Source organism: Lutjanus erythropterus, chromosome 14 (assembly GCF_056507025.1).
Source record: "Lutjanus erythropterus isolate fLutEry1 chromosome 14, fLutEry1.hap2, whole genome shotgun sequence".
NCBI lineage: Eukaryota > Metazoa > Chordata > Actinopteri > Lutjaniformes > Lutjanidae > Lutjanus > Lutjanus erythropterus.
Window position 1 is genome coordinate 37,058,742 of NC_139330.1, and position 22,758 is coordinate 37,081,499.

Consider the following 22,758-nt stretch of genomic DNA (forward strand, 5'->3'; position numbering starts at 1 on the left):
TTACCATATTCGGCACAGACACATTAGAAACATCAGCCACACTGTAGCAGGCTGACTGCAAACATCCAAGTAAACAGGTGTTTGCCAGCAGACACAAGGTGACACATGTACTGACTTGTTGTCATGTTTTGAAGAATAATGTGCAATGTTTGCATTGCACAGCACAAAGTGGCACACATTTCGGCAGCTTTTAAAATATGATTAGGTGATTGTAGACTGTGATAAATAGCTTCAAAGGACTCTTAATGCACAGTATTTTTTCCAGACAGTGTTTAACATTAGCAATTAATAATGCTCAATTTTAACTGCTTTTTGAGCATTTTCTTACTGTTAGACTAGTCACCTAATCTAAATTAAATTTTGTGTTTTGATAGACAGGGAAATTAGTCACTGGGAACATCCTTATTCACTATGACTATACTGTCAAATGAAAAAATGTAACGTTTTGTCAATTCCATTAGATATCTACTTTTAATCAAAAATAAAATCACTAGGAGGTTGGCCCATCACACTATTTAATAGCCAAGAGTTAGGTCTTTTAAAATCTATTTTCCAACATAACTGAAGAATTAAAATCAAAAGCTCCTTAAAACAAAGAATGAAAGAAATAATAGATTTTTTTTAATAGTTTGACTTAGTGTCAAGCTCAAGCCCTTCTCACTCCAAACGATCCTGTCCTTGTGGTCAGTAGTATGAGGTCTTAATTCAGGTGTTGGCAGTGATTGCAGGTTGGGCCTTTAAAGGTTGAACTCCGCTGCTTCATTTAAACTCTGTGCTAGTGTGTAAGAACAAACTCTCAGCAGCCCATTACACCTTGAGTTCAGGTCCTCTTAAACTGGTCAACCAAGATGGACACATAAATGATATGATCATGTCTTTAACCCTTTGTTTTTAGTTCTACTTTACCTTTTAGCAACAAATCTTGGAAGCAATTTCACAGTTGTAGAAAAGCCATAACCAAGGTGTGCTTCTTAAAGTATCGTGGTCATTCTAAAGCAATACTAGAAATGGCTAAACAGGATGTTTTTCTTGCATTATTCCCTGACCAAAGTGTTTGGTGCCAAGCATGAACCTTCATTTAGCATATGTCACCAGCTGACTCAGGCTGCAGGGCCATCCATGTCCTGTTATTTCAGGGCCAGTTGTGGGCGAGAAGTCAAGAGGAGCTGTCAGGTTTGGTTTGTGAATTTAGAAGCGACTGGGGTAGACCAGTGACTGTCACAGTCACAGACACAAACACACACAGTACAGAGTAGGACTGGGCAATCTAGCTGAATGTATCATGTTAAAACATTTCATTTCAGTCAATGTCAGTGGTTGTTGCTACTTTTAAAGTCTCTATAAAGGATAAAGGGAGTTTTTCTTCTAAACACATTGAAACAGGTTGCTTAAAATGTGAAAAGACTGAAACTATCTACTAATATTTACAGTATCTTAAAAGTGGCACAACAACGAAAAACACACACAAACATACATTTACACAAATGAATAAAAATAAATAAGGGTAAAGGAATAATGTCATATACTGACGAGTAGTATAAAGTTGGTCAAAACAGAATTGATAGGCATCCATGGTGTCCAGAGGTCTCTGTCTACATGTCGACTGGGGAGTATAATCCAGCCTTTACCAATACATTCTGTGCCATATTGGGAACAGTCCAACCTCCACTTTGAAGCTGCTTTGACCACATCAGCGTTGTCCCTGGGCATGTCCTTTGTCTTTTTATCCATTGCTGGAAATTTGATCATTTTCAGTATCCCCTTTCACAAGGTTGCTACATTGAAGTACTATCTATCATGTTTTAATGACATTGGCTGTCTCCACAATCAGTTTAATCTCAAAGCAATCTGGACTCTTCCTTCCCTAATCTTTCTCTGAGCAGAGGTATACACCACACACAGAATCACTTCAGGCCACAAGATAAACGCTTTTGTAATATTTTCTCATGAGATTGGAAATGGAATGATGTCTTAATACAGCATACAGAGTTGTTTGTTGCAGTTGTGTTGTCATGGTAGGATACAGCATGCAGAGATGTTGGATTTAGATCTTATTCAGATTTTTTTTCTCAGTGAATTTCCAGACACTTCCTGGGACTTTGACAGTCAATGTTGTTCCCACCCAACCATAAAAATTATTATGAAGCATCTGGTGGCTTAGTGGTTAAGACTGGGGCTGTGTATTGGCCAGAATCTAGTGATATGATAAGAGGCACATCCAATTGGGAGGAGGCCATGGGACAGACAGAGGACTAGGTGTGGGGATTATGTCTCCACCCTAGCCTGGGAATGTATTGGGATTCCCCAGTCAGAGCTGGTTAATGGGGCCAGGGAAAGGGAAGTCTGGGGTCCCATTCTGGAATGGCTACTTAGGCCCGACTTTGGATAAGTGTTGAAGATGGATGGATCGATGCAGTATCGCAAATATAATATTGCGATACCCAAGTGTATAGATATTTTCTTACAGTCCTAGTTAAGACATATCTAAAACTGAGCATGCCTGGTTTGATTGACTGAATATCATACCCCTGCTCTCTTTCTCACTATTTTTGCCTGTATCTCTACTCTCACTTGTCTAATAAGAGCAAAATGCAAGAGAGTTGTTTTTTTTTTTTTTTTTAAAGCACAATATACTAGTTAGGTCAGATCCCAAAAGCTAGTTGATTTTTGTGCTCCCAGTTTGAGTGTTTGTTATCCAAGTATTTCCTTACCCAAATAGCCACCACAGATTTGAATAAAGGTAAATGTACTGTTGACTTTACAAGTCATTGCAGGGTCTTTGTTTTGCCATAAACTACTGCCCATCTACCCTGCTTTGCTATCATTTCAGTGTGATTTTAAAGTTAGCCATGATCCAGGACCATCATTCTACACCTCACAGTCTTACCTCTCTTCTGCCTCTAATTTGTAATTCAAACTGCCAACCCAAATAAGTTCTTTTGATATATCCACATTGTAATCTGGTTGATGCAAGAAAGTCTTGACAGCAAAAAACACATCAAATGTTCTGCAGTTTGGATCCAAGCCACATTTGGAGGTGGTTTTAAGTCCACTTCCAGTCAGATTTCAACTGGTACTTCAGTGCAGCAGCTCTGGCCACATCACTGCTGCTTGACACAAAACAATGACATCAAAGCCAAAGAGTGATGGAATTGCATCAGAGCAGTATGGAGGACATATGTGCTGTGCTGTTAACACAGCAACCCATGCAGATAGAATCATGATGTCAAGACACACAACTATGATCTGGTCAGCTGCAGATAACATTGCAAGTAGATTGTCATTATGACCTGAGTTAAGAAACAATCTGCCGGAAATCTGACTGAATCTTAGTGGTTCATAAAAATTTGTTATAACAAGAATGTTGAGAAGAAGAAACGGATTGATGGTCTTCATAGTGACCTGTAAGCTTGACAAAAAACAATGTGCAAGTGTGTGAAATGTCTGACTGAACCCAGAGATTTTCTCCATTTAAGTCAATACAAACCATGTAAAATAAAAGTTAACACAGGATGTGAGCAGGGCGCTCAGTGCTGCCTCTGGTGGCCTTCATTAGCCTTCCAGCCTCGAGCGGCAGCACTGATGTCACAAAAAGGCCTCGCTCATTGTAAATGTTACTTTGTGTTACTTTACATGCACTTCATGTCATTAAATTCAGTTAACAAAGGATATTGTCTACTCTCCAGCTACTTTGTATTTCCAGTATTCTTTTCATCATTTTATGAGCTACTCTGTGACATCCTGAAGTTCTTGGAACTAGCCTGTAGTAATAGTAAAGGATGATCAATGTATGATTATCAATGTTAACAGATGAGTCCTCTCTAGACAAAAAAGATAATTTGTCTCTCGGTTGTTGGTATCCTAAGCATCACTCTGTATCCTCCTTGTCTCTCTGCAGTTCTGGATATGGCGCGCCATGTGCCCCTGTATCGGGCGCTACTGGAGCTACTAAGGGCCATTTCCACCTGCACAGCCCTGGTTCCTCTGCTGCTGCCACTCTCTGGAGATCCGGGGCAGGAAGAGGAGGAGGAGGATGAGGAGCACTCTGAGGGACAGACTTCTGTTGGGATGCTGCTGGCCAAGATGAAGACATGTGTGGACACATACACCAATCGCCTCAGGTGAGATCAAGGGTGGTAATGGAATCATTTAATTTTTAAATATAAAACCTAAATGTTACACAGTACTTAAAACTGTGTAGTTACATATATCTAGAGATATATTTTGTGCTAAAACAGACTTCATACATGAGGATTAATCTCTAATTTAAGACTTTAATACCAACCATGATCTTCCCACTCCAGAAAAACACACTCCAGTATCATTCACTCATCCTCTCTGCAACACTTCTGAACTGAGAATCTTTACTTCTTCAGTCCTGCTCAAACTGGCCATTAAAATGTAACCAGGGTGGTGTTCATGTACCCCTAGAGGCATGGAGGGTGCATTGAAATTCAGTCACTGAGTATCTTTTTGAGGTTGTCAGGGACACATGTCTACAAGTGTGTTGTGTGTTTTATTATGGCAGGAAAAGGCTTGAGCCTCTAGAGAAAAATCCATTATGATGGCTAAAAAGGATTGCTTTTGCTCTGTACCTTCCACACACACACACACACACACACACACACACACACACACACACACACACACACACACACACACACGCACCTCTAACCTGAGAGATGTCATGATGTGATCATGATGATACTCCTAGTAGTTTTGTACTTTTACTTACGTATTTTTAAGACTCTTTGCTCTACTGCTCTATAGTTCCAGTATTTCCTATAATGTGAATGGAATGAGAAGTCAGAATAGCATAAAATAATGTAAAAATGCCTTTATCAATCAATACCTGATCATATTGCAGACCAGCTCAGGACATCACTGGTTAGTGCATCTGCTAAATCTGTACTGAATGCAGAGCTTTGGCTTAGTCATATTATGAAATACTCACAGGTATCACATCCCAGGTTTGTAGCACGCATACACACACAAACACTGAGGCTGAGAAAACTTTGAACACACACAAACTTATACTTGATCGCACACCCACACACAGACATTTTAATGAAAAAAGAGCCTGAGGGCAAATGGCCAGTCAGGGAGACTGATCATCTGGGATTGTCCCAGCCAGTTTAGTCTGAGCCTGTCTGCCATACTTTAGTCCAGCAAACAGACACACAGGACAGATTAGGTGCCAGAAGGGAGAGGGCCCTGTTTTCTTTTGTCTGTTCATGCATTTTCTATTGCACACAAAAAACTGAGTCTGGAATCCTAAAAAAGAGAAATCTTAAAAACTTGGTATTCTTGTTTGATCTTGAAAAACTAGTGTGATACTAAAAAAGAAAACAAAACAAGATACAATGAAAACAGACCGGTAAAGTGATCAGTTTCACAATTTTTTAAGAGAACCACAGGTTTTTTGGAACATTTTCTAATTTTAATGACTTGTAGGATCTTTTTCCATTACATTGGCAGAAACAGGCTTCTACAGAAGTTATCATGAAGCAACCAATATTACATTGTGGCTGAATGTATATTTGTGTGTTCTAGGTCAAAGAAAGATAAGAGTAAAGGTGTGATGAAGACTGATAGCTCAGATCCAGAGCCTGAGGGTTTGACTCTGCTGGTGCCTGACATCCAGAGGACAGCTGAGATAGTCTACGCTGCTACTACCAGCCTCCGGCAGGCCAACCAGGGTATGTACACAACACACACATGTGGCTTTATTACTAGACACTGTATAACACTGATTAACATCACAGCTTGAAGACTCTTCTTGAGTAACAGCTATATACAACACAAACCCAGTTTTAGGTAAAATGTGTTGTGAGCTTGAGACTTGAAGCAGGAATGTGAAGCTTTAACATTCAAACTAAAACAAATCCAGACCACATTTAGTGTCTCTGCTCTTTCCATGACTTAAAACCTTTGTTGGCTGGTATCCAGTATTTTTCATTTCCCTTCTCTCAACTTGATCTGAGTTATTTCAGCAGGTCCCAGCTCTCCCATCTCTCTCCATCCATTTTTCTCTCACACCCTCATCTGTTGTCTGTGTCCTGCCCTCTTGGTGCAAGGACAAGAAAATGGGTCTCTAAGTTTAGCTTACCAAAAGTCTGAATTCCCTCAGCTGTGATTGACTACAGCCCTACAATTTAATCTTAACCAAGGACGCTATTGGCCTGTTTCTGAAAGTTGAACTTGACCAAACACCCCAGGTGTTGTCTAAACCATCCTCAAATGTGATATCTGTGGCTCACAAGGTCCCTAATGGACTGTTTACTCCTGAGTTCTTGTCTTAAGTATTGATCTACAATCCTTGGCACCTTTTCTGAGGCACTGACATTGCTCAGGCCTGTGGAGAAGATGAACAGTCTGATGTACAGCTGTGTCAAGATTCAGGTTTTGTATTGTGAAGGCCGAAGTGCATGTTTTGGAGAATAAAAAAAGAAAGGAGATTTCTTCCAGCTTGCTTTCAGACACTTTGAGAAAGCAGCACCATTGATAAAATCTCAGCTGCATGATGAAACAGTACACCTCCCCCATTACCTCGTAGCTACACAGTACACAATATTAATTATCCCCCACCTGCCCATTTCTTCCATCTCCCTCCAGAGAATTTTTACGCTCTGTCCACATAAACAGCCGTCTAACTGATCACTTATGTGGAGGAATGCCATTACATGTGGTGGAACTGTGTATGTGGGGTAGGGGTACAGAAAAAGATTAAAGTCATGTCACTTCACATAAAGAAATCCATATGATAAAGGCATTGGGAATCACACTTAACACAGAGTTGTGCAGTGTGGTCCTTGGAAAATGAGTGCCTTGAAAGATGTATAATCATTTAATTAGTACAGAGGCTTTAAAAAAATATCTGTGAGAGAGGCCATGATGAGACAGGAGCAGGACAGTATTGACTGAGGAGAGGCAGCATTCCTCTGAAACATCGATATACCTGTGCTCACTGAAGACTGCAAAGAAATGATGATATGCACGGCCCTCGCATTTTTCTGTGCACCTCTTGTGCTTCCAAGATTGAATTGTAGAACTGTTTTTATATTTAATATTTATTTTAATTAATATGTAGAAGTTCATTCTTTACCTTGGAAATAGTTTGACTGACAACAACCCACCGTATTTGGCAACATGAAGAGATTAGAATGTGTATATAGCAGCAGCCTGAATCACATGGTGCAGGATGTTGGCAGGGTCAGATTAAGTTGGTAGCAGAGCTGCACTCTCCTGCTGCTCATTCAAAATAGAGAACACAGATCCCGTAAGCTTGCTTGCTTTCTCTGATGCCTACAAAATGTTATTCTGTGGCCACTCAGAGTTATTCCCATGCTGCAAGTAGGTTTGGGGGAAGAAATCAGTTCTTAGATGCATCATGATTCTCTCTTGAAAGGTTATTAATAGAAGCAGAAATGTCACCAATCAAAAATTTTAAACCCAATTCCTGACATTATGATGGCCCGTAACGGTTTTGTAAGATTGGGCTGTACATTCCTGACAGCTGAGCCAATTGGATTGTGAAACATAACAGATATAAACATGAACTTTTAAGCTGCTTGTTGAGTTTTTGTGAGGAGGGCTGAGTGTTAGCAGCTGCAAATGGATACAGTCTGACTAGAACTCCATCTATTAAAAGCTAGCATATGCAAGCATTTTGGCCTCTATGAAGTTGAAGGTAAAAGGGAACTTGACAAGAGTGCAAGTTGTGTCTAATTCAATTATGGAACATTATAAGTAAAAAGGAAAAAATAAATTGTGTATAGAAATAAAAAAAATTGACGTGTCAATAATTGTTTTATAATTACATCACAGTCTTCTGAATTTGAAAAGAATCTTGATATACCTAGAGATTCCCAGAGAGAGACTGTGAGCCTTCAACACATTTCCACAAACATCCTGATACCTTTGCACCTTTTAGTTCAACATCCTGTGAAAACAGTAAACCCAGACTTCAGTAGCCTTGTCATACTGGTAGCTAGCCAGTGACTAGTACTGTTCTCTTAGTCCACTCAAACTGCTAACACAGGAGCAGGAGATTAGAATAAACCTCTGGGAACCAACACATCACAGTTCTTGGAAGAGTGAACACCATAAGTGTCACAAGTTAAGGAACACTCTGTTAAGTTGTGTTAAATTGCATTTTCTGTACTGGGCCACCAAATTTCAGGGCTTGGTGGCCATTGGGCCAGTGCTTAAAAATATTAGTACCTATCCCTGACTCACTGTCTGAAAGAGCCTCATAGCTCTCTGGCTATCATCTTACCAGTGGTTATGATAATGTTGTATTTTCCAAAGTAATTTCTGTTATCTGTGAACACACCAACATTGCTACAACAAAGTGCAACATGACAGAAACACTACAGTCTGATGGGTCCTGAAAAAGAAGAATCAAATTATCTGATCCACTTTACTTGATTATAAAACCAACAATGAACACCACCAGACTGTTGGTAATAATCTGTCATTGCAACATTGATGGTAAGTACAGTGGGTCAAAGTTAGTCAAAGGAAGTCAAACATAAATTGTGATGGAACTTAACAACAGGTAATTATCAGTCCATCTTCATTTCCTCTTTCAGATAGTTCTGGTTCATCTGGAAACTTGTTTACAACCTGTCTGATCATCTGACTGATTGTACTTGTTCATCTGTACTTTTTTTTTTTTAGCAATATTGCCACTTTCTAAGATTTCAGCAATTACTTTGGTGAATACGTCACTGTAACTGATAGGGCTGATGGAGGAACAAAAATCTAAGGTCTAAGTTATTAAACCTAAGGTCTAATAAACTGTAGTTCTCATGTTGGTATGTGCCGTTAGAAGCAATTTTTCCATCACCCTCACAGGTCTGGTTAATATTATTATGTCTAGCCTGTCTGAAATGCTTCTTTATGTACAAACCTGTGTTTGATGAAGATTGTAGCCGGTTGCTTGTTCAGATGAATTTCCTGATGAGTAGTCCTGTGGCAGGTTGGCAAGGGAGGATCTTTTATGAGAAAAGGCATTCCTAGGCTGAAGCTCCTCTGTTACTGCCACAGTTAGTCTCTGAATGCCTCTACCCTGCTCCTTTTCCACTCATCTTCATAATTTCTGCTCCCACCTTCCTACCAGAGAGGAAGCTGGTGGAGTCCTCAAGGAAGGTGTCCAGTCGGCCCAAGCCCCTGTCCATTCTACGTTCTCTTGAGGAAAAATATGTTGCTGCCATGAAGAAGCTGCAGTTTGGTGAGTTTAAATACTTTGTGTGTAGGTACATATTTCCATTTTGACATTTTGCTTGTTTATTGTTAATGTACACATGGGTGCTGTCAATGCTTTGAGCATCAATGCCTGTTGGTTTTTACTTTGTGGACAAATATCGGCAAAAACTACACCATAGTCCACCATTCCTCTTTTCCCTAAACACACACATTCTTAAGTCTCGTCTTGTGTCTGGTATGATCCATAATGTCTTCTTGTAAGAACTCTGAAAGAGAAACAGACTCAGGCTACACTCCTGTCCTGCTCATCCCTTTAGTCTTGTCCATCACTCTCCATTCAGCCATGTCAGGATTCATTACACCAGTTTTGCTGTGTTGCAATTGATTTTGTAAGCAGCTTGATGTCTGAAGTAATTTCAAGTGACCTGACTGTAAACAGTGTTGTTTCGGTGTGCAGGCAGGATGGAAATGGATCCATGGAAACACACACACACACACACACACACACACACACACACACACACACACACACACACACACAGAGACACACACACACACACATATACATATATATATATATATATATACACACATACATGCATACGTGTGTGTGTGTGTGTGTGTGTGTGTGTGTGTGTGTGTGTGTGTGTGTGTGTGTGTGTGTGTGTGTGTGTGTGTGTGTGTGTGAAGAGAACTCAAGGGATTGGGACTAAACACTTATCCGTGACGATAATTGAAGAAAAGGCTTCAGTTTGCTAGGGAGCATAAAGATTGGACTCTGAAGCAATGGAAAAAGGTCATGTGGTCTGAGTCCAGATTTACCCTGTTCCAGAGTGATAGAGGAGGATGAAGTGATGCACCCATCGTGCTTTGTGTCTACTGTACAAGCCTGTTGGGGCAGTGTTATGATCTGGGGTTGCTTCAGTTGCTCAGGTCAAGGTTCAGCAATGTTATGTGCCCAAAAAATGAGGTCAGCTCACTACCTGAATATACTGAATGAGCAGGTTTTTACATCAATGGATTTTTTCTGCCCTGATGGCATGGGCATATTCCAAGATGACAATGCCAGGATTCATTGGGCTCAAACTGTGACAGAGTGGTTCAGGGAGCATGAGACATCATTTTCACACATAGATTGTCCACCACAGAGTCCAGACCTTAACCCCATCGAGAATCTTTGGGACGTGCTGGAAAAGACTTAACACGGCAGTCTGACTCTCCTATCTCCAAGTTACAAGATACTGACAAAAGATTCTCTGGACAGAAATAAATGTTGTGACATTGTATAAGTTCATCCAAAAGATAATATGGTGAATGTGTGCTGTAATCAATGCTAAAGGCGATCCAACTGGATATGAGAATGGGTACATTAATGTACAGTACAGTGACAGCATCTTGTCTCTCTCCAGACACCTTTGAAATGGTCTCAGAGGATGAGGATGGAAAAGTGATGTTCAAGGTCAACTACCACTACATGTCTCAGGTGAAGAATGCCAGCGACACAAACAGTGCAGCCCGATCCCGCCGCCTCGCCCAGGAGGCTGTCACCCTGTCCACCTCTTTGCCCCTGTCATCCTCTTCCAGTGTCTTTGTCCGCTGTGATGAGGAGAGACTGGACATCATGAAGGTAAAGTACAGCTTCCACTTCTTATCAGCTATGACGTGTTGTTAAACTGTCCACCTCAGGCTTTCTTCACTGATTTTGAAGACTGTTGTGCACGTTGTAGCAAAATGTGTCAGTGGTTTGTTTGGCTTTGAACCCTTAATAGACTGATGGGACACTTGACACGTGTCTTCCATAAGGACATTGTTTACTGTGTTACTGTGTCTGGTGTTTCTACCATACAGCTCATCATCGTCAGCTCTTACTCATTCCCCCAGTGACATTTAATAAATGGCTCTCACCCCACAAGTTGATTAATGGCAAAGTCTTCTTTGCTAAATGTCAAAATCCTCATCTGTTTAGCTCAGTTCAGGAAAAGGAAAGGCAGCAACATACCAGCAAGAAAGTCAAAACCAAATGGAAACACATTATCACAGCACTGAATACAAACAAAAGTGTAACAACATTTTTATTAGTATAAGTTCTGTAGCAAGTGTTGCAGAGCAAAGAATGAAAGTAAGTAGGAAAAAAGGAAATGTATGTGACAAACACTTAGTGTTCTACTGTTTGATTGGCCATAAAATATGAACATCCTTTAAGACCTGAAATAACTAAAGGTGATCATCTAGCCACAAAGCAGAGCATCCATAATGAAAAAAATAATATCCATAAAAGAAAAAACATAAATTAACTGACTGTGATCACAAAATGAACTGTCCTGTCACAGCAGTGCACTGTTTTGATATGCAAACATGTTTATACAAATCTACTGAAAGAACTTTTTCCACAAGGATAGCATGGCCTGAGGAGCAGAATCAGTAGAAAGGCAGAGTGGCTGCTGAGGTGGAAATCTCATGATCTGTGAGGGGTCACTACATCTCTGGACCTCACCCCTGCATCCCTCCATTAGTACTAACACAAACTGCTGCATTTATTCTACCCTGTCACAGTGGAACAGTTGGGTTCAGTCTTGAAATGCTTCCACACCAGATTTACCCAACTTTGGTTGGAAGTGCAGTAAAAGTGTTGGGTCTGAATGTTCATGTCAAAATACACTTAATGCATGAACGGTGCTCAACAGCCCCTCAAGAAATATTGCAAGTGTAGTCACAGAGTCATCTTAGTGTTGCAGACCCTGACAGCTCTATTCAAGACCAGTGTAGTGGTTTAGACAAAGGTCAGGATATTTTCATTTCTCTGAAAGAAGAACACATCCGCTCTGCATGCTGGAATATGACCTGCACGGCCCAATAGGCTCACTTGACTTGATGTAGACTTCTTGAAGGTGCTTCGCTTGTCATCTGAATAGCTTCTTCAGTTCTGACTGACTCAGGTGTATAATCACTGTATGTTGTGAAACAAACTTGGACGTGGCTCTTCAGTCAGATGATTTTACTTATTTTGTCAGATTTAACATCTTTGTGGATGTGTACAGACATCTCTCTGACTCTCCTGGCTACTTTGTTGCACCTACAAGAGTTGAGTACAGACAGGTACTGGGGGGAAAGACCATGGAGGATTTTGTAGGGGAGGATTTTGTAGTGGATGCAGGACTCAGAAGCCAGTGGGTGTGGGTGATGTGCTGCCTGGGCTTGGTGCAGGTGAGAACCCTGACAGCTGAGTTCTGCACATACTGGAGCCTGCCTAGGGCTTTGCTGGGTATCCTGCACAAGCAGGAGCTGAGGCCAGTTCTATGGTGCAGCAGCAGTGCTGCCACAAAATGTAGGGTCGTCCAGCAAAGAAAGTTGAACGTGGCTCAACTTTTGCAGGACCATAATGCAGTGTCATCTGGTAAGGCACTGCAGAGACCAATCCAGTACATGCGAGCATGGCTTACTGTTCATCCTCCAGGTTTGATTCTCCAACAGCACAGCTGGTGAATGAAATGGTTTTCTGTAGCCCATTCTTCAATCTTAAATCCTTGGCACCTATCCTGAAAATATGGGATTGGGTTTTGGGTGACTGAGATTATTTTGCATTATTATAGATTATTTAGTGTATTCAGATCCTCATTACATTTTGTGCTTGTGTATCTTTGATTAATGAGCTAATCTCATTTAGTGAAGAAATAAACAGTTTTTTGCTACAAATGCCATGACAAGTGGAGATAGAACTGGGCTCTCTCTCTCTAATTTCACCCTTTAGCCTTGTTGTTAATTACATTGTTGTTGCTGTGGAAAGGCCCAAAAAGAGAGTCAGCACCATTTCTCCATAAATATTTTGCAGTTTGCCCTTTGCTTAATCCATATTTACTGTTATCAGTACATCCACCTTTCTTTAATTAACTCTCTTTCAGTATGTGATTAATAACTAGCCTTCCTCGGGTTGTTTGTGTTAAACCCTTCCCTTCTTTGTGTTTTCAGGTTCTCATCACAGGCCCAGCCGACACCCCATACGCAAATGGCTGCTTTGAGTTTGATGTGTATTTTCCCCAAGACTATCCCAACTCGCCTCCTCTGGTCAACCTGGAGACCACAGGCGGACACAGTGTGCGCTTTAACCCTAACCTCTACAATGACGGCAAAGTGAGTTGTGAGTCTGTGAATATTAGTATCCAATCAAGTGAAAGTGAACATATGGACCATATTATTTTTTTAATGCTTTAACCCTGATTGATGCAAAATCACACCCTTCTTTTAATAATTCTGTGTTAAGTTGTGGCTCTGTGAAAAATGGTTGCCATCGTTGACCATTTTGTCATCGACAAAAGAATGCTTACATAGTGTACCTATGCACACGTGACACAGCATATCTATATGTATTCTGATATTAAAATGATCTCTTTTTGGCATCAGTATGTATGCCAAATTTAACATTTCCAAATTTGAAATTAAAGTGAACATAAAATAAGCAACCTAAACAGGAAAATAAAATTGCATTTGGACTTTTCTGACATCTAAATGAGTCCTGACCTCACATCTGGTGAAAATTAAGCAGAAATTGAGTTTTATATGGTCAGTTTCATAATGACAGAATTCGGCCAGGCTTTTTTCTGAAATCTGTCAAATTTGTCAATCATGATGGATAATGGATAATTTTCTGGCCTGCCCCCCTTTCAGAAGATGAAAATAGTTTGCACCCTCCCACCCCAGAATTTTTATCAATCATTAACAATAATTGGTGATGGAACTGATAAAATGAATGAATTTTTTACTGAAATAAGGTTAGCAGAATGTAATCAGCAAACTCTCTATACAGATCACATTTAATCAACTTTGTTTCACTCTTTATTTCTCCTCCTGCATGATTCTTCTCATATTACTGGATTCTGTCTATACAGATATTTGTAGTGTGTTGAAAATCAGTGTCTTCAATTTAGTTGATTTATTTCAAATTGCTTCATAAAAAAAAGTCTTGCAAGATGTATAGAGTTCCAAATGAGACATTTCAGAGCGGCCTAATATATTCTATAGAATTAAATTAAATAAAACTAACTGACTGGCATTACTACTCAAAATTCTCCTCTGACTATACAGTGAGTAGGATAAGGAAGAACATTCTTAGTTGTCCATCAAGAAGCCGATATGGTCTTGAAGTGTCAAATTAAGCCAGCGTGTCTGAAGACCTTCCCAGGTCTGTCAAATGTGCAGCTTTTATTTAACATGACAACTTGACATTTGGAAGTGAACATCCCACAAGGTTTTCTCCAGATATGTTGGAATATGTTTAGCTCCCCCACTGTGGCCCTGACTTCCTTCCATTAAGGAGTTTGGGGTCAAGGTGCAGAAGCTCAACTCATCTGCTGCACCTCATTAGGCAACCACTGACACTCCCCATGCATTTCCATTCCCAGACAGCTGCTATAAGAAATACCTGGGGCTTCCCACACTGCTGGTGGGGCCAGAGGGGAGCATGCTGATGAGGGATGAATGGTCAAATGGGGGAAAGAGGAAGTAGATGCATCATAGGAAGCTTGTTGCCAAGAGGTGTAGAAATTCAGCTGAAGGTTTTCTTGCCTTTCCCACCTGTGAGCTATGGAGCGGGCTCTAATTGATTTGAAGCAGCTGCAGATCAATTCTCTGAACAGTTCTCATGAGCAAATATGACGTCTTTAAAGTTAATTATATTAAATAATTATACTATTCATTACAATATTAAAGGGATGGTTCAATATTTGGAAAATTGTCCTTTTATGGAGTTACATGAGAAGACTGATACACTTTCATACACTCTCTGTACGTCGAGTTATTTTAGCCTAGCTTAAAGACCAAAGTAAAAAAAATACACATATCAACACCTCCAAAGCTCACTGTATCAACACATTGTCATTTTCAAACTCAAATGTTAAAAGCATATTTTGTGCTGGAAGACTCAAAATTAGCACCAGCAGAATGCTGGTAAAATATGCAACTGGCTGACAGATTTGCTTCACTCACCAGGCCAAAAAAACATGGTAAACTATTGACTGGCTAGTACAAATTAAAGTAGCCAGAGGACAAAATGTTTTAACCCTGGAAATATTTCTTTTGCAAGTAACAGATGGAGGCAGTGTCTCTCTGAGTCTTGTTGTAGATGTAGATGTTGAGGGGTTACACAGGGAAGTGTTTCTTAATGTATATAAATGGAGGGGACAAAATGATATAAATACTGTAATAACAGTATAATGCAATATAATTCAACAGAATCACAAACTACAACCCCCAGCCCTTCATGAATGGAGTATTAATTTTAGCCTGACACATGGCTCATTTATGCTGAATGTTAGATTTGCATACAGACTTGGACAGAGCCATCTGTCTGTATTCTACATTCATTTTGTCTGTATTTATGCACATTTTCTGAAAGCTTACAGATACAGACCAAGTGGAACAGTACAGTACCACCATCAATTGTGGGGGCAGTGAAGCCAGTAGGTCTAAAGTATCACTGTCAGTTAGGTAGTGAAAAGAATTCTCCATCCACATGTGGTGATGTGTGCACAGATGACTGCTGTCCACAATGCCACCTCAAACTTTTGACTCTTCTTTTTTAAGGTAACTTTTGACTCTGAGCAGCCCCCTCTGCCACCATAAAAGAATTATGGGTACAGTGATGACTGCATCGACTGAAACATATTTTCATATGCAAAGGAAAGAAGAATGAGCATTTAGTTTTAGCAAGGTGGACCCAATGGACCTGTATATGTTAAACAAAAGATACAAGATTACATGACATGCAGCAACGGGCTGCAGGCAGAAGTCGAACTGGCGGCTGCTACAGAGGACTGACTCTGTACACAGGGCACACACTCTACCTACTGAACTCCAGGGATCCTCCAGGTATGTTTCATTCTGCGAGACTGATTGCTTGCTTTTTCCTCTGTGTGTTCATCAGGTATGTTTAAGTATCCTCAACACATGGCATGGGAGACCAGAGGAGAAATGGAACCCACAGACCTCAAGCTTTTTACAGGTGAGCTGAAGATCCATCATGACAGTCACCTGTCTGAATGGATCAGCAGGGCTGTTGTCTGGGTCTGTGTCACAGGCTATAGTTTATCACTTCCCTGTCATTACGCTGCCTGGGGCTCTGTATTAATGGGTTTGGTGTTTTGACAGCTGACATGAAGGATCCTTTTTTAAAGTCAAGTTATTTCTTTGCCTTGGTGACAGTGTGTGGGTGTTAATCAAAGCAAACAAAAACGGGTATCATTTAAACCTCCAGGTTATGCCTGCTTACACACATCACTCATCTTGAAGTCATCTTGAGTCATCTGTTGTAGTCAGTTGCACGTTTAGCCCAGATGCTATCTGTTTTTATCTTTGATTTAGTAGACTGTTACCCCTTTTATTCTGAAAATCCTCAGTTTTTAGTCCTGTCATCTTCATTTAATTTGTGTTTCTTCTAATTCCTTTTCTTTGAGCTTTTGAAAGATAGGCTGGACAGGCTGAACATTTATTTATTTTTACTTTGAAACTTATGCCCCAGATGTTCTGTAAAAGCAAACGTAGTCAGGTAGTCTAATTAGATTAAATAGATAGAAGCAAATATTTCTGTCTCTTCTATCAGCTGCATGATGTGTATGAGCTGAGTTACTGCTACATTTTTCAATAAAAGTTTAATATTTTCAAATGCGATTAATGACGAAGGGAATATGTTTGCTTACCAAGCTTTTTGTAAAGAGCGTACCTTATTGGTTATCATCGAAAGCCTCGAGGGTTTGGACTTCTAGCGTGTGTGCAATAGATAATGTGTAGCATTAAGGGACTTGGGTATCTAAAGTGAAGCACAGGCTTGAACACAGCATGTTGACACACCCATACCATTATTTGGTTGTTTGCCACACACACATTTGCACTCATTTTCCATATATATTGATCCAACAACAAGCGAGCTAGAGCCCTTAGAAATGGATCCCTCCCTTTTTTTTTATAATTCCCTCATTTGCAGGGTTGGAGAGTGCATAGAGATGTCTCCATTGATTATCATTCCAGTTAGCGTGCTGCAGATCAATAATGGAAAATAATGGGGCTGGTGAATAGGAGACAGGGGAGTAGGCTGGGATCAAGCGGTCATCAACCGGGTTGGATATTGTCTCTGAGATCTGGCAACCCAGTTTAAGGCAGACAGATTGCATCAGTTGAAGGTCATTGGGATCCACTTGATGGAGCATTTTCAAGTACACATCATCATCCAGCCCCAGTGTGGCTGGGTCCAGCAGGCAGGCCTCCAAGCACAAGATTGTCATTGTTGGTAATGTAGTGGCTTGGAATGGAGGGAGTGATGCAGGAGGACGTCCTTAGTCTCCTTGAGACAGGCCGCAGCATTAATCGAGCTGTTAATAAAGATCTATTGAAGGATATATCTTTATGGGGCCAAAATCTTCCTTGCTTTTGTCGGACTCTGTTATAAGTGTCCACTACTGCCAAGATCATTTGAGAGGCTTTGGATGTTAAGGACACTGAGAGGATGTTATGCTAATTTACAGTGAATAAGGTTTATATTGAACTAGTTGGACACTAGTTGATTGTATTAGAATGTGGTTTGCATTCTGGTTCATCTGGATACCACACAAGTTACTTTTTTATATCAACCAAGTGCTTAGAGCTCATAGTAGACCACAGTAAGAATCCTGAATGTTTTCATTTCATAATTCCATTTCTCCCTGCTTCTTTTCTGAATTTGTCTGTCTGCTGCAGGTGCTAGTGTCGGTGCAGTCCCTCATTCTGGTGGCTGAACCCTACTTCAATGAACCAGGGTATGAACGCTCCCGCGGGACCCCCAGTGGCACCCAGAGCTCACGAGAATACGATGGTAACATCCGGCAGGCCTCCGTCAAATGGGCCATGCTGGAGCAGATGCGCAACCCCTCACCGTGCTTCAAAGAGGTACGAATCACTGTGTCACAAAGTGTATGTGTTGCTTATATTCTGGTGTTTGTGCTAACTAAACTACTGCACTGGCATGATTGGTCAGATTCACTGAGGCACAAGAACAACACAGTTCCAGTCACTAACAAAATTTATGGGTTTTAACCAGCTGTCACAAAAACTAGTCAATAAAAGATGACTGGCTCACCACTTACCTGTGATGTTATACGAACATTAAGACAAATTTCCAAATCCACTAGAACTGGCTACAGTAGTTCCTACATGAAACTGTTCACAACAAGGTGTGTGGATTTTCCTGAATGATTTTCCTGATTTCTGGAAAGAGACATTTCTGTTGGGTTTTTGAAATATATTTTTGGTACATTGACTACTGTCATCTAGTTCCGTATTATTTGAGAGAAGGCAGACATATTTATGGCTCATATTTCCAAAACTCTGCAGCTCACACCAAAACTATCTGGATTGACAGACAACACTGTAAGTTTATTGTTTCCTTATTAAGTTTATACAGTTAGGTGAATCAAGATTACAGTACCATTCTATGCATCTTAGAGAAAACAGACTGTACAAAAAAAAACTGCAGTGCATAACCACACAGCAATAAAGTCACTTTGAGAAAATCGTTCACGTTGTTGGATTTATCACAAGGTCTGCTTGTAAAGGAGAACCAGACATGGGTTTTCAGACATGTTTTTAAGAATATGTGTTAAGAATGAGTTGGATTATTTGTATGAGGGACATCATCCCGTCCATATATCCATGACAGTGCTGCTTGTATTCATGAGGGATTTGAAGGTGAAGTATTATAGGTCTGTCCAGCCTTTGCACAGCAGGCATTGCTGGGATTAAAGGAAGAAAAAATGGGTCCATGACATCACCAGCCAGTTGGTGAAATGGACCGTTGGACCGAGAGATATTGAGGGGACATAGTAGGACTTGGCAATGCCACCCGGCTGAGCAATCTCACACATACGCACACAGAAATTCAATTAAGCTTGGTGAGATACTCCCATGTGCTTTTCTCACCACTGGCCTTTTAGCGCCTTCAGCTGAGACAACCATCGACACAGAGAAAAACAACCAGCCATGAACTAAATCCATTTAGTATTCATGGCCTTGTTGCAGGTAACTATTTAGACATACAGATTTCTACTATTTAATAAAATCTCAAGGTTGTGGCTCTCATTACCTACATTTTCTCAGATTACTTGATGTTTATAATGAATAAATGAATAAAAAAGACTTTCCTTAAAAAAAAAGTCATTTAACATGGTCAGTGTGTGTAAGTTGAAATAGTCTCTTTCACAGTGTTTCATGGATAAATGAAGCGCCTACATCTATAGCAGGTACTTCCTAACTGAGAAGTTAGGTATTCAAGTCAGATGTAAATCCAGAGCTGTGTGGGAAATATTATCATGTCCAATCAAGTGCTAGTTTAACAAAAAATTAAGCCCCATATACATTGGACAAAAAACCACTAACACTCAGTAACATCTTGCTTTTGTTTTCAGTGGGAAAGGGTACAGTTGGGATTCATTCCCAGTTCAAATGACTGCAGTAGTAACAGGTATTTATTCGCTCATTATTAGCTCAACAGTGATGGAAACATGATGTCCAGGTGGACATGCTAATTTCCCTGCATTTCCAGTGAAGACATTGAAGAATTGTCATCTCTGTCAGTACCTTCTACAACTCTTTTGTCCCTTTTCCATACATTATATGTTTACTTGACCTGACCTGACCTGTACATCTCCATTATAACAGGGCTACCAGTTTGAAGGTGTGTATTTAACTGATGACACATTGGCTTTAATCAAGCAGCTGTAAAACAAGTGGATAACAATATTTAATTTCCTAAAAATTCAATAAATATCACCCCCCTGATATTTTGTTATTTAAAACCTTTTATGATGAAGAACCAAAATTCGGAAATGGTTTTCACACACAAAACAGTAAAGTAAAGCAGATACCTGAAAGTGAAAAACAACAGTGCAGGAGAGAAACTAAACGTCAGACCACAGAGATTCATTTAGAAGCTACAGAAGTACTCAGAGCTGAACACGGACACTTTCCTCTGGTCTTCTGCACACGAGTTGAGTGTCAGGTTTTCACCACATTTGTGACATTCAGTGTGACATAGAAAAGAAAACTTGAGTGAGAAAGGAGTCAGTCAGTTGTTATTAGTTCATCCATTCATTCATTGTCCATAACGCTTATCCTTGAAGGGTCGTGGGGGGCTGGAGTCTATCCCAGCTGAGACTGGGCGAGAGGTGGGGTACACCCTGGACAAGTCGCTGGTTCATCATAGGGCTGACACATAGACAGACAACCACTCACACTCAGATTCACACCTGGCAATTGTCCTGTTATTAGTGGGCGCTTGAAAAGCTTGCATGCAGTATATACACTTATTTTGGTATAAAACTGTTTTGTTAACATGATACTGTTGAATGAAGACCGAGTGAATTGTGTGCAAGGAGAGCGACTTTGTATCTTTTATATATTATAGGCATCATTTCTCTTTTAACACTTATGGATCTGCATAATTATTTTGTATTATCACGAGTGGTGAACAATTTGTGTCATGTACCAAGTGCTTTGATGAATCCTCTAAGGAAGGCCAGGGAATATAATGTATGTTTGCTCATGGGCTGACCTGACAATCAGACTGAACTGCCATTTCATTTCCCTTCATTAATTCACTCTGACACTGAGATCATGTTCACTAGTTTCTGTTTGGGAGGGGACCTTATTTTGTTTAGTGTTGCCATAACCATGGTATTGACAATAGACAAGCAGATTGGATTGAAGCAGTTGGCCAGATCATTGGTATTGGGATGTTCAGACAGTTGTGAACTTTGATCACCAAACAGTGTGCGGAACTCTAAGATACTGTGCTCATTAAGAAATCGAGTGGACAAGGTGCTGGGTGTAGCTGTACTGATCGCAGGTAATTCACAGTTAAAAACTATACATTTGTGATCTGATACAGTCATCTCCAAGAGTTCGACAGGGGATATTTCTACACCCAGTGTAAACACAAGGTCCAGTGTGTGACCACGGTTATGAGTTTGCCCAGACACATACTGATTGAAGTTAAAAGAAGAGGTGATGTTTAAAAAATCAGTAGTATAAATGTTAGTGGAGTCATCAACATGAATGTTAAAATCACCACAGAGAATAATTCTGTCAAGATTTAAAACAAGGGTGGATAAAAATTCTGAAAAAATCTAGGTTAGCAGATGAGATAAAATCATTTAAAATAAAAGTCTTATTGGATATGGATCTTGCATTAAAAAGTGCAATTTTAAGCTTGTTCAGTCTGGGAGCCAAAGTTGGAGCAACAGTCGGAATCTTTAGTAGGTTGTTAATATTTCTGTGCGAGTTGTTTGTGGTTCTGTTGCGAGGTCTATGTGTTACAATAACAGGAATATGAGAACTGCGTAAAACAATGTTTGAAGGAGATGAATTTATAGGCCAGTAGGTGGAGCTAGTGAGCACGGTGGACACTGTCACTGACAATGAAAAAGAAGAGTTGAATGCGGGGGGGTCATGCCTTTGAGAGCGACGGTCAACAGGTGGGATAGATGACTTGGACACCACTGTGGAGGGTGGAGGTGGTGACAGGGGGCTGTCAGACACCGGGGACGATGCTGGGAGTGGAGGGAAATCCTGCTCACACAGGATGGAACATTTGTTTCTCAGCTGGACAGACTGAGGTGGAGGGAGGTGGTAGGAAAGCTTCCCACCATGTTTACCCTTGCGGGCAACAGTCCACGGCTCCTTCTGGCTAGGAGTGGAGCTAACTGTGGCCTTGGGTTTAGCTCCCACCTTTGTCCAGTGGTCTGCTGCTTGAGCAGCAGCAGCACCAGCATCATCTAAACATGGTACAGTCGAGTCTAGTTCTCTGGCATTTGTGGTGGTGACAGCGGGGCCCATGGTGATCAGAGATTCAAGGATCTGTTCTTCATCCTGGATCTGGTACAGCACGGATATTCTCCCTTCCAGCTCAGATATTTTCTGGGACAGGAGGAGGCAGCTGTCACATCTGGATGGTGAGGTGAGTGGTTGGTGGTTGCTGGAGAGACAGAACACCTATGGCCAGTAAAAGTAGTTGTAACAGTGGTATGCGCTGTTATCTTTGGTGTCGCTTTGGTGGAGAGAGGGGCAGCACAGGGCAAAACTTACATGCGAGGGCTCCACAACGGGAGCCCACATCTCAGATGCTAAAAACAAAAAAAACGGTTGTGCTAGTAGCAGCAGTCCTGCCTTGATCGCGAGACTAAAACTGAAGATCAGATCGTTCAGTGGCTAAAATCTCCCTCTATGTAAAAACGTGCAGATAAAACAACAGAGATCCAACAAAGGCGCATAAATATTGTCTAAAACTGGTTAAAATGTGAGTTATTAGACAGAGCTACTAACCAGCAAGTACAAATGCCAGCAGGTCCAAATGCCAAATATACTAGCAGTGTGTAGGTCATTCATCAGAATCTATGTGAAGACAACTATCATTCTGCTCATAGACTGCTCTCATGTCCTCCCTCAGAGATGGGTGTTTTTCAGAGTGCTAAAGGCCTCTATCAGTACAGGAAGATGCTGTCAAATGGATGAAGCATACAGTCAGACAGTCGT

At 40.6% G+C, this 22,758-nt stretch overlaps 1 protein-coding gene across 2 annotated transcripts in view; it reads left to right on the forward strand.

Annotated features, from left to right (window-relative positions):
* birc6 (baculoviral IAP repeat containing 6) overlaps positions 1–22,758 on the forward strand; it is a 152,153-nt gene that overhangs the window by 118,743 nt on the left and 10,652 nt on the right. For both annotated transcript variants that reach the window (XM_084735907.1, XM_084735908.1), the window contains exons 65-71: positions 3,899–4,121; positions 5,554–5,699; positions 9,125–9,235; positions 10,620–10,837; positions 13,177–13,338; positions 16,127–16,204; positions 17,932–18,120. In XM_084735907.1, coding sequence (XP_084592033.1) covers positions 3,899–4,121; positions 5,554–5,699; positions 9,125–9,235; positions 10,620–10,837; positions 13,177–13,338; positions 16,127–16,204; positions 17,932–18,120 — 1,127 coding nt within the window. The remainder of the gene's footprint in view (positions 1–3,898; positions 4,122–5,553; positions 5,700–9,124; positions 9,236–10,619; positions 10,838–13,176; positions 13,339–16,126; positions 16,205–17,931; positions 18,121–22,758) is intronic.